The sequence below is a fragment of the Natrix helvetica genome (genome assembly GCF_964273705.1).
Source record: "Natrix helvetica genome assembly, chromosome: 4".
Classification (NCBI taxonomy): Eukaryota; Metazoa; Chordata; class Lepidosauria; order Squamata; family Natricidae; genus Natrix; species Natrix helvetica.
In genome coordinates, this window is record NC_138550.1 from 91,867,358 (window position 1) to 91,880,727 (window position 13,370).

The 13,370-nt window shown below is 40.8% G+C and overlaps 1 protein-coding gene across 2 annotated transcripts in view; it reads right to left on the reverse strand.

The window, feature by feature from the left end:
- The window catches only part of DROSHA (drosha ribonuclease III), a 122,049-nt gene that overhangs the window by 98,129 nt on the left and 10,550 nt on the right, over positions 1-13,370 (reverse strand). For both annotated transcript variants that reach the window (XM_081951537.1, XM_081951536.1), the window contains exons 5-7: positions 10,212-10,353; positions 7,139-7,290; positions 897-977 (exon numbers count right to left, since the gene is read on the reverse strand). In XM_081951537.1, coding sequence (XP_081807663.1) covers positions 897-977; positions 7,139-7,290; positions 10,212-10,353 — 375 coding nt within the window. The remainder of the gene's footprint in view (positions 1-896; positions 978-7,138; positions 7,291-10,211; positions 10,354-13,370) is intronic.

Genomic DNA, 13,370 nt, shown 5'->3' on the forward strand with positions numbered 1-13,370 from the left:
GATAAATTTATGATTGTCCTTGAAAACAGTAAGCTAAGGGTCTGTTACAGATTAAGACATTATTGTAAGTCTAACAACAATAAAATAGATGGGCTTGAGCCCTTTAATCCCACCAGCATCCAGTTGCAACTGGCAGTTGGAACAGAGTTCTTTTCAGATGGGGCGGGGGAGTAGAATGTCTAACTTCTTAGCATCAGAGTGTGTTAACATAATACTGTATAAGAAATACTAATGATCTGATTGTCATTTCAACAAATCCTTTCTTAGTGAGCACCTAGAATCCAAGAGGAACAGATATGCCAAATTTCAAGTTTGTAGGTTTTACAGTTCTGGAGATTTCGAGATGAGTGATTGGTACTTGCCTTTTGTAGGTATATAGAGAAGATTAAAAAACAAACAAACTATACAAATATAATAAAGCAGAAAAGAAAATAATAGACGGAGGAATGTTAGTAATATGGGAGTTAACAATAGATTAATGTGCTGACTCAGGTCTTCCCACCTGAAGCAAAAGGCTACATATGTAAGACATTAACAGAATTGCAGTGTTGCACATCTGGAAAGCTGCAAGCTAATCAAGACTGAACCAGCTATCATTCCCAGCTGGGTATATTTTCTTCATACAGGTTGCCTTCAAACTGCCAGTTGTTTTCCTTCTAGCTACAGCTTTCCAAATATAGCTGGAAGATTCCAGCAGCCCCTGAAAATAATAATTTATTAAGACTCGTATGCCGTCCGACTCTCAATGAATTTGGCCAATGGTCGGAAATGCTCCAGAGCTCCAGCTCTGTGCTAATAGAAAACAAAGCCTCATTTTAGTCCAGTCTGCCAGATCTGCCCGTAGTCAGCCATGTCCTTAAGCAATTCTCCTCATTGAGAAACTAAAATCCAATTACCTCTTCTCCAGGATAGATTCCATGTCTTATCCCTGTTCTCCTGGCTTTGGCACTACATTTGCAAAGAGGCCCGTCGTTCATCTGTTTTAAAAGAAAAAAAGGGTTACAGTGATATTTTTAGGAATAGAGACTTTAAGAATACTTTAGGAATAGAAAAGAGGAATAGAAAAGAGGAATAGGAAAGAGGAGTACTTAAAGAGAGTGGGCAAATATCCAAGGATCATAGATCTTTTTAAGTACTGTAGTCTTCGATTTACAACCCGTCATTTAGCAATCTCAGTTATGATGGATGTCTCAAAGAACTACTTTCAACCCGGTTTTGAAGTTTCAATGGCTGCCCCTCACCCCGTGGTCACGTGATCGCATTTGGGTACTTGGCAACTGGCCCACATTTCACCTTCTGCTGTCATGTGACTTTTGCAGTCATGTGATCTTTCTCTATGATGGTTCTTACTGGGCCCAGCCCTGTGGAATGACCTCCCCCGGGACATCAGGATTACTTCCGATCTCCGCTCCTTCCGTGTACAACTGAAAACCCACCTCTTCCAACTATCTGGCCTGGCTCAACCGTAATCTTCCCGTACTCCTCCTGACTGTCTGTTTTTTAACATTTTGAATTTGGATTGTACATGGGGTTTTGTAATTAGGGTATTTTAATGGTTTTTAATTGTCTATGTATTGTATCTGTTAACCTCCTCCGAACATGTGTGTCTTTGTACTTATGTATGTCATGGATTTATGTAAATGTTATATGTTTTTTACTCCATTGTACGCCGCCCCGAGTCCTTTTCGGAAAGGGAGCGGCTAATAAATTTAAATTATTATTATTAAATTATTAAAAGGTGCTTAACTACCCCAGCATTCACTTAATGACTGGGATAATTCAGTTAAAGACCACTACAAAAACGGTTATAAAATGAGGTATGCCACACAGTGACCGTCTTAATGTCTTACATGACTTACAACCATAATTCTAGATTCAATACATACCGTGTTCCCCCGAAAATAAGACAGGGTCTTATTTTCTTTTTACACACAAAATATGGCTTGGGCCTTATTATGAGGGGAGGGTTTATTGTTTTGGGTTTGCCAGGCGGCTGCTCTCTTGCAAGCGGGCTGCCAAAGAGCTGGGCACAGCCTCAGGGGTGAATGGCTGTGTTGCGCTGTCGCAGCAGTGCAACACAACAGCCATGAAGCGACCATGCTCACCAGCAGCCACCTGGCAAACCCCCCTTCCAGCCAGGCCCAGCGCCATTCACTGACCTAGGGGTATTGCCAAGCCGCGTGAGTGCCTGTTCGCCACCACCCGGCTCCCACGGCTTGATGCCTTCAAAATGCCAGTGAATGGCGCTCTGCACGACTGGAGAAGGGGGTTGCACGAGCGGCTGTTCTGCTCCCACTTGTGCACCTCCCAGCCTTACGATGCCCTGGCTCAGCTCTCCCTGTAGAGCCAAGGCACCTCCGCTGCTGCCGCCGCCATCCCAGCATGGCTTTTTGGGCAGCTTCCAATCAGAGTCTTCTGGCAGTGGCTGCTCTGGGCATATGCTTTATGGTTGTGGGCTGGCTGTCAGCAGAGCGTACAACCATAGAGCGAATGCCCAGAGTACAACCATAGAGCATACGCCATAGTGCTTTTTCGGCGGCTTCCAAACCGAGTCTTCTGGCAGTGGCTGCTCTGGGCATATGCTTTATGGTTGTGGGCTGGCTGTCAGCAGAGCGTACAACCATAGAGCGTATGCCCAGAGTACAACCATAGAGCATATGCCATAGAGAGTGCTTTTTCGGCGGCTTCCAAACCGAGTCTTCTGGCAGTGGCCACTCTGGGCGTACGCTCTATGGTTGTACGCTCAGCCGACAGCCAGACCACAACCATAGAGCATATGCCCAGAGCGGCCACTGCCAGAAGACTCAGTTTGGAAGCTGCCGAAAAAGCCATGCTGGGATGCCGGCCGCAGCGGAGGTGCCTTGGCTCTGCAGAGAGAGCTGGGCCAGGGCATCGTGAGGCTGGGAGGCATCAAGTGGGAGCAGAAGAACCGCTCGTGCAACCCCCTTCTCCAGCCGTACAGAGCGCCATTCACTGGCATTTTGAAAGCACCAATCCATGGGAACAGCCACTCACGTGGTTTGGTGACACACCTAGGTCAGTGAATGGTGCTCTGCATGGCTGGAAAGGGGGCTTGCTGGGTGGCTGCTGTGCCCGGCTCTTTGGGAGCCCGCTCGCAAGAGAAAGGCACCCGGCAACTCCTCTCTTCAGCTGGGCACAGTGCCGCTCATCAACCTAGCCAAAGACACCAAGCAACGCGATCACCTTTGCCCCCCCACCGGTCCCGCGACTTGGCACCTTCAGGATACTGCTAGTTTGGTGAGCAGCACTCTGCCTGGTCGGAGGTGGGGGGTTGTCCAGGGGGCTTATTTGCGGGGGAGGGCTTATATTTTTGGTCACCAGAAAAATGTGGCATGGCCTTATTATCAGGACATGTCGCATTTTCGGGGAAACACGGTATGTATGTATATAGCATACTTATATGCGTGTTATGTAGGTGTACTTTTGAGAGAAGACAATAATTTCATTTTTTAATGTCCGCCAGAGTGCCCACAGAAAAAAATGATAATAAAGATGATCTTATCTTCACTACCTGTGATGTTTATTCTATTATTAAACTTCTTTTTTTTCTTTAACAGGGAAGGTTTTTTTAGAGAGCATTAGCTTACTCACAACTTAATAAATCCATTTATTCTTGTCTTATTTTGTTCCCCATCAAAATCAAAATGAAATCCTGATAATGAAATTGCTGTTGTTATGGAAACTGAACAAAGATCACCAGATCCATACTAGGAGGTTGAAATGTGATCTATTTAAGGAGAAGTACCATATCTGGGTTGCAAAAGTCAAAACGACAACCAGGTGACAGCAGAAGGTAAATTTTCTGCCTCTTTTTGCTACCATCTAATGTCCATCTGGATTTCTGCTGCTTGGACACGACATTTAATTTAAAAACTTAAGGCAATATGCAAAGTAGAACTGATGCATCTATTTATTTAAACACTGCTGAGGTAATTACCATATTTTTCAGAGTATAAGGTGCACCTTTTTCCCTCCTAAAAGAGGGTGAAAATTTGGGTGCTTCTTATACACTGAATGTAGCCCCACCCACCCATTGTCTTGTGTGGAGTGCTGGCTTTGTTTCAGTAAGTGGAATGATTGGTTGTGTGGTTGTATCATGATGGTAGATTGGTGCTGATTGGTGCTGGCTGTGTGTCCTTGGTTGTTTCGTGTTGTAACGGCCTGGGTGGAGGGTGAGACTCGTTAGTTTACTAGGGCTGGCTTCCAGATGTCTGGTAGGCGGGAGGTATCATCATGTTTATTCATGTTGTGGGGGTGTTTCTAATAATTATTAATACAGCAACAAAGCCAGCACTCCACACACACACACCAATATTTATAGAAAGACAACAGCTCTGATCATGCTTTGCTCACACAAGCACGAAGCCAAAGATGGCGAGTGGGGTCTCGTCAAAACGTCGCCAAGATACTCTCAATCTTACATGGGAAAAGACAGAGACAGAGACAGAGACAGAGAGAGAGAGAGAGAGAGAGAGAGAACTGTAGCACATTTGAAGTTTCTGCGAACAATAGTTTAATGGTCCACAAAGGAACACTATTATGGAAAGAAAAAGATAGCTCAAGAAGCATATGATTCTTATAAAAACATCGGTGGAAGCTAGTGTTTTTGGATACAGTTTAGTATTTGTTCTCTGGGAATATTTCAATTTCCGGTGCCTTCAACCCTATAAGAACGCAGGCAAAATTATAACAAAATATAGTGTTCAAAATTAAACTTGGTCTATTGAATGTTATATTTCAAGTCTTATTCAAGGTGTCAAGAGTAATTCAGAAGATGCTTTCAGAATGGAAAGTGGGGGGGGGGGAGTGGTAAGATGCTCAAATTGCTTCTTTTATATCAGAGGAGTAAGTAAACCTATGATTTCTCCTCAATATAAGTGGCTGATCTTTCTAAATTTATGTCTACAGACTGTAGCCCTATTATTTGCAAAGCTGAGTTTAGGACACAAAAGCAATACACCAACAATTGTAAGTGCTTTCCATCCTACGATGTGTTTGTTTTAAATTAAATGAAAGCAATATACAATACATTGAGATGCTTTGATACATGGATGCAACCAAATGAAAAATGATAGCTAACACAATTTACTTCATTAGCTCTTGTTTGCCAACAACTGTTGTGTTCTCCAGATTAGCGCAGCATTAACCATTTTGGAATTTTAAGGTAAACAGATTTGTTCTACCTAATTTGCTTTTAGAGAAGCCAAGGTCATTCATTTCCATTTAAATTGAGAAGTTCCATTTAGATTTAATGATTATTATTTTTGGGGGGGGGGGGGTTAAAAATATAAGAAAACAAAAACGGGAGAAAAAAAATTAACAGGAAAAAAGGAACTAGATGAAGAAGTCACTGCGGTCATACATTTAATCTGTAAACAACTGGACATCAGTTGTAAGTAAACATACATTGGCAAAAAAGATGCTAGATTTTAGTACAATTTTGTTCCTGTAAAGTAAGGAGTTTGAAATTTGGGGGTCCATTTTAAATTTTAGGGGTCTGTGAACATGGATGGTTAACCTCCCAACAAAATGAATGGAAAATGAGCATAAGGAAAAAAGAACATACACCAAAATACTCCCGAAAACTACTGAATTGAACAGCTTTTGTGTAAAAACTTTTTTGATCTCTTCATCTTTGATATTTGCCACACTCAGGTTTTCCATTGGCAATCATGTCTAATACTTGAACCTGTTTGGTTCCTTGGGCTTAATTTCTAATCCTAGATCAGGGGTGTCAAATTTGATTTCATTGAGGTCCTCAGCAGGGTTGTTTGACCTTGGGGGACAAAGGGGCGTCACCACGGTGGGTGTGGCCAGCTCGACATCACTTGAGGCTCCGTTTTCGGCTGTGATGGCCTCCTGCAACCCTCTGCCAATGAAAATATAGCCCCTCCCATGCTCCATTTTCATTGGCAGAGGGTTGCAGGAGGCCGTCACATCTGAAAATGTAGCCTGGGAGACCCGCTAATGCCCTCCTGAGCTCTGTTTTTATTGCCAGAGGCACTGTGGATTGGTCCTTCACTGTTTCCAGGGCAGGCCTGTGGGCCAGCTCTAAGCACCCTGCGGGCCAGATCCACCCCGTAGGCCTTGAGTTTGACACCCCTGTCCTAGATAGTCCTCCAGTTACAACCATGATTCAGCGACTGTTCAAAATTACAACAGCGCTGAACGAGGGTACTTATGACTGGACTTAAAGTTGTGGCAGTTACAGGATCTCCATGATCACAATTCGGGAACTCAAAGGCCCAGTTCACAACTACATCTACAGCAAACAACAATCACATGATTCACAAGCAAGGACAACAGGGAAGATGGCAAGGAAAGTTGCAAATTTTCTCTGAAGAAGCCCCACTAAAGAGTACCAGTTCCTAGAAAGATGTATTTTGGAAGACTAGTTGCTTTACTGAAAGGAAGATTGTTTGCTTATTATTCACTGAAAAAAAAGGCAGGAAATTATTTAAATAAACAAACAAGCAAATAATCTGCCTTTCAGTAAAGCCAAGGCTGATTTTGTACCAGTGGTCAATTTATCAGGCCAGCAGAACCTAAAATTCTTAATACTGCCTCAGCTTGATAAGTGAGACAATGCTCCTCTATGCCCACAGTTAAGTACAGGTAGTCCTCAACCTACGACCACAATGGAGCCCAACATTTCTAACGCTAAGTGAGACATTTGTTAAGTATGTTTTGCTCCATTTTACAACTTGTGAATCACCACAGATGTTAGTAACAATGTTGTTAAGTGAATCTAGCTTCCCTGTTGCTTTTGCTTGTCAGAAGGTCGCAAAAGAGAATTGCATGAACTAAGGACGCTGTAACTGTCATAAATATGAGCCAGTTGCCAGGTGTCTGAAATTTGATCACGTCATCATGGGGATGCTGAAATAGTTGTAAGTGTGAAAAGTGGTCATAAGTTTTTTTCTCCAGTGCCATTATAAATTCAAATGGTCGCTAAATGAACCACTGTAAGTCGAGTCCATAGCCAGCTAAGCAAAAAAAAAAAAAAAAAAGCTTGGAGAGACTGAAACCAATTTAGCAAAATGAGTCCCTACTAAAATAAATCTCGCTCATAATGGCCTGGGAAACAGCCTTTTGCTTCTTTCCTCAAGTGGTGTACCTGTCCAGGATCATTGTACCACAGCTCTTCGTGCAGACGGTCAGGGTGGGCCTTCTTCCGCTTAATTTCAGCAATGACATCAAAAACCTCCGAGTCGGAACTGCTGGAACAGCTGTCATCTTCCGAGTCACACTCAGAATCACTGGAGCTCCCTGAGGTCATCGAGAGACAACAAAACAGGAGATGAAGAAAATTGCCTCCTCATGTGTGTCCTTGGAAGTCTTACATGAGTCAGAGGTCGACCAATGGCCTTTCGCCTTTCGTTCCAGAAGTGGAGAGACACTGAAGAGGCAATCAATAAGGGCTTTCTTCAAATCAACACAACTTACCCACTACCTGTTTATTTGTTTACTAAATTTGACTGCCCCTGACTCAGATGGAGCTGGGAAACTCTCATTAAAAGAAAAAGAAAAAATGAAATGCACAATAAGATAGGAATAGCCAAGGTGTCATATGATCACTCAAAAGTTCATCCAGTAAGGAGATCCCATCCTTCCTAGATCAAGGCAACCATAAGGGCTGTTGGGACAACCACTACAGTTCTCAGGAAGGATTTCATTCCAGAGGGAGGGGTGCCGTGTGACAGAGAATGCACACATTGTTAAGAGTGCCAACTCTACCATCTTTTACCAATTGGGCAGAAACCATGGGAGATAAGTGGACCCTCAGGGCAATGCCATGTAGGGCCATGTAGTCTCTCCAGCACCTTGAATGGCACCCAGAAGCCTTCTGGCAACCAGTGAATCTCGTAAATGAGCCATGATGGCGCAGTGGTTAGAATGCAGTACTGCAGGCCATTTCTGCTAACTCCTGGCTGACTGCAATTTGGCATTTCAAATCTCACCAGGCTCAAGGCTGACTCAGCCTTCCATCCTTCCAAGGTGAATAAAATGAGAAACCAGGTTGTTGCAGGCAATATGCTGATTTTGTAAACCACTTAGAGGGGGCTGTAAAAGCACTGTGAAGCGGTGCATAAGTCTAAGTGCTACTGCTATAAAGCAGAGGTGTTACATGCCCGCACCATTACATTCTGAATCAGTTGAAACTTCCATGGCCTTCAAGGGAACGCCATGTAGAGCATGCTGCAATAATTGAGCAATAGTTGCGATGAGGAAATGAGTAACTGCCTTATAGGATTCTGATCTCGCTCAACCAACACAGAAGATAGAATTATGCAAAGGCCTTTCTAGTCATAGCTACCACCTAGTCTTCCAACAGGAGCTATGAATCTAAGAATTACACACCATTCTTGAATTGGGAAGTGCAGCTAAGATTCCAAGAAATTCTGGTTATGGAGGCTCAAAAAACCACAGCCACTCAGTTTGATAGGATTAAGTTGAAGTTTTTTTTCCTCTAGGCTCGAGATACTGAAATAGGACTTTGACTGCACATCTTGGCCAGATCAGATAAAAAGAATATAATTGAGTATCATCAACATATTGATGATACTAAACCCCAAACTGGCAGATGATCTCACCCAACAGTTTCATGCAGATGTTAAACAGGCTTCCATTAAATGAAACAGACACTGCTCCAAAGGTCTAGTCACAGCGTATCAAAAATAAATCAGAATTAAACTATACTTTGTTCGTTTTTGGTAGCCTCACTTAAAATAGACAGATCATCATAAGATTCATTCACATTTGCTCCTGGTTCAGTATCACTTATTTCTTGCATCCAGGTTTTCATAAAACTGCTTTGACATGTAGCAAATGGGATAAATGGAATGGATGAAGGAAAATAAAAAAGTTATAGTTGGAATGATAAACCAGAAAGTTGATGTGGGATTAACATTGGTTTTAATGACTCTAAAAAAAATTCAGAAAGAACTGCAATAACAAGAGATAATTATCCATCTAAAGGACTATTTTATAAATTCTATTAACTGGATTAGTAAGTGAGAAGTTGAATCTAATTGTTGTAGTTTTATACTTAATTTTTCTGAAAAGCTAAAAGATTCACTATAAAAATGTTATCAAAATGTAAATGAAAAGAATTATTCTCTGATATAAATCTGTAGTAAAGAATATTTTTACTACTGCAACTGATAGGACTTTGGAGTAGGTTGCTCATGCCTGCAACTCTCAATGTTAAAAATGGGAATAGAAATCTGTGGCCCCACACTTAAACGTGAGGAGATATAAAAAGAAAGAAAAAAACATAATCCTGCCAAGTTGCAAAGTCTGTTCATTATTGGCTCTGATTCTGCCTATCATTGGCACTTGGGCTTCCAAAAATGACTTCCAGAAAGAAAGTAAATCTTAATAGATTAAAAAGTCAAAGATCCATGACCTTATCTTCAAAATATGACATCTCCTTGCATTCAAAAAAATCTGCCACAACCTCCTGAATACAATGCCATAGGGCAGGGGTTAGCAACCTTATACACTCAAAGAGCCACAAAGGTCCTAACCAGAAGCCCCCCGTTCAATTCTGGAGCCAACGAGAAGTCTGGTTCCCCCACCATAGAGTCTCCTCCTAGTGCGGCACCCTTTTTCTCCTACCTGTCCTAACCTAAAGCCTCATCAATTATGGAGCTGGCCAGAAAACCTGCTCCTTGCCATAGATTCTCCTTCTGACGTGCCGTGTTTCTCCCCCTCAATCAGAAGCTCCTCTCAAAATTGTGGTGCTTACCGGAGACGGAGCCACAGCAGAGATGAAAGAGCCACATGCGGCTCCAGAGCCATGGGTTGCTGGCCCCTAGCATAGGGTCTCTCATGGGAATGAATTAAAATGAATAAATAAAGATGATGATGTTGTCTATGGAGATTCTCAATCATCCAGGTCATGGTTGTCCCAAAGGTGCTTTTTCAAGAGGCAACTGGACTTTCTGGGTTTTCTCTGAAGACATTTCGCTTCTCATCTAAGAAGCAAAACATCTTCAGAGATGATGATGATGATGATATGATAGCCTTTCTTATCTTATTCCAGCTTCCCACAACAGAGAAAAAGGTTGAAGAACTGAACTGAATGCAGGGTTCAAGGCCTTAAAGAAAGCCGAATTTGGTTACCCCTTCAAGAAAATGAAAAGTATCTTCCTGCAACATATAGGTATTGCCCATAAGACACTCACCTACATCTTCATCTAGTTTGGTTTTAGGTGGCTCCCACGGAGGCCTGGCAGCTTTGGCCTTTGCTTGACGTTTTCCTAGTTCTTCTTCAAATTTTTCATACAAATCTCTGAGCCGGCTCGTTCCCACCACTGTGGAATCCCCCTTGCAAATGAAACCATGGGAAAACAGAAAAGTTACAGCTATTTTAAGAGGATAAGGATCTGCTGAAAGCAATCTAGCTATTAAAAAAAAAACAATCTCTCCTCATGCAAATAATGTATATCTGTGTTGCCATGTAAACATAGATAGTCCACCACAGAGTAATACTTAACATCCACCCTAGCATTGATCACTAATGCAGAATAATAAAAATGTTCTACTTCGTACAGATGGACATGAGGTCATCTGCCCTCTGCGGTTTTATGCCTCCCAGATAAACATGCACAGCAGCAAAAGCATTTCCAAATTGTAAACAGCAAGCAATTCAAGTGTAAATTGTTCTTTTGTGAAATAATCATAAAATCCTATTTATAATGAGCTGCAACCAAACATAAGGAAATAACTGATGGGTAGGACTGCAGGATTTCCTGATCCCAAAATGCCTTTCATGGCTACATACAGTGTTTCCCCAAAAATAAGATAGGGTCCTATTTTCTTTTGACCCCCAAAATAAGCACTTGGCCTTATTTTCGGGGAGGTCTTATTATTTTTGAGGTGCAGGAGGCGGCGAGCGTGGTCACCTCATAGCTGCTGCTGTGTTGCAATATTTTCGGGGCGGGCTTATTTTGGGGGAGGGCTTATTTTAGTGCATGAACTCAAAAGGCCGACTGGGCTTATTTTCAGGGAAACAGGGTACAATAATACAGGAAGCCCCCACTTACCAACTGCTTCTTTCAGAAACCATTCAAAATTATAATGGTGCCATCTCTCAGTTACATGGTCCCCCGTCATGTGTTCGCCATTACACCCAATACTAATTGTCCTGTTTTCTTTTTTTTCCTCTCCTTTGCAGAGCAGAGAAATTGGAGAAAAAGGGATTACACGAGAGTAACAAGGCACACAATGGGGAATATACCACCTTTTAGCTGAGCGCTTAAGGCTGCCATTGCCACCACATTACTTTTGAAATGTGTTGCATGTTGTATGCTTGATTACTCTCTTGTAATTCCCTCCTCTCTGCAAGGGGGAGAAGAAATTAACAATTTCTGAAGACAGGTGTTTAACGCACCAGGCTAGAAGCCAGGAAAGTATGAGTTCTAGTCCCATCTTAGGTATAAAAGCTGGCTGGGTGACTTACACCAGCCACTCTCTCTCAGCCCAATTCACCTCACAGAATTGTTACTGTGGGGAAAATAGGAGGAAGAAGTCGTCTTGTAAATGTTCACCACCACATTTTTATTCATAAAAATAATGAAGGCAGGATTAAAAGAAATATAATGAAATAATTAAAAAGTGAAATAAAATAAGTCTCCTGTGCCTGACCCTTGCATCCTTGCTCACAGAGCAGAAAGAATGAGAGGAGAAGATTATAAGCCAGTAAGTAGGCACACAATGGAGAATACATTGGGCTGTGTATTTTTATTTTATGCATATCCCTAGTTTATATATCCGCAAACCTAAAAAAAGAACCATGCAATGTTTAAAGTGATATCCCAAATTTCTCCTAAAAGTGATGTTGAAAGCAGTTCACAAAAATGGTATATAGATCAAGTGCAAAATTATAATTAAAAGATTAACATTAAATCAATTTTATAAAAAGAATCAATGTGGAGATTTTAACCTCTGATGAGGTTTTTAATTGTAACCTCAAGCTTTAAAAACTGCATTTTGATAAAGAATATTGATCTTTTACAGAGATAAATTAAAGTCTGCTTTCAGAGTTGCTTATCAGCATACTATTGAATACCAGAGTCATTATATATTACTGAAGATCAAACATTTTAGTTAAGCCTTTTCTCCAACCATCTCCTTGCTATGGAAAAAAGAGCCCTTCTAATAACTGACATTGGAATCTAATATATGATACAGCTGCATATTTTTTTTATTATTATTCTAGACGCCTCTGGACTCAAAACTACAATTCTATAGCCATGCACCTGTTCTATCTTATTTACTTGGAATACATACAAATACCAGAGTTCCTTAATTACTTCCACTAGCTAATATAAACTCTAATTTAAGATACATAACATTCACAATCACAAGTAGTCCTCATTTAGCAACTGCCTCACTAGGGAACTATTTTCTCCAATCAATGTACTTATGCCAAAAGTTCTGCACCTGACAACAACACATACCAGAGTAAAACTGGCATTGTTGCACGGGAGAACTTTAGCTAAATAACATAGCAACAGTCAGCAATTTTTACAAGTCTCTCTCTCTCTCTCTCTCTCTCTCTCTCTCTCTCTCCCTCCCTCCCTCTTTCTCTCTTCAGATAGCAATCATGTCATTTAGTGACTATTTTGGTGGAATCAATTGTGGTTGCTAAATGAGGACTACCAGTAAGAGAGTCTGGATTATGCATGTACATACCATAAATAGCTGGTACCATTTGGTTGCAAAGAATATTTTATATATATAAAAAGTTTTTATTCTTAGACAAACATAGACAAACAGGACATAAAACAAAACATAAAACCATCCTCCATTACATACAGTGTGTCGATTGGTTAAAAAGTTTTTGTGCATTCGTTCCATAGTCATCACTTGCAATTTATATGAATCACATAATATCAAATCAAATGTGTTTGTATACATTATTATCATTATACCTCATTTGTTTGACTATCACTATTATTCCTTCATTTTAAACGAGATATACTAAATATTGGGTTCATTTATATTATAACAATTCATTACATCATCTTCAATCTATTCAATAATAATATATCTTTATGTTATATTCAGTATCATTCTATTATTCTTGTATTAATAACATTCTATAGTATCTTTCATTTCCATTTTTTAAATCTAACCATTAATAAAATAAATCCCAATTCTTATAAAATTGTTTATCTTCTTGTTCTCTAATTTCAAAAGTTAATTAACTCATTTCAGCACATTCCATTATTTTATGAATAACTTCCTCCTGCTTTGGTATTTTCTCATTTTTTCCCAACCAGGTGTGGATTTTAGTCCAATATTCCTCATCGTAGGCTTCACTTACAATTTATATAGAA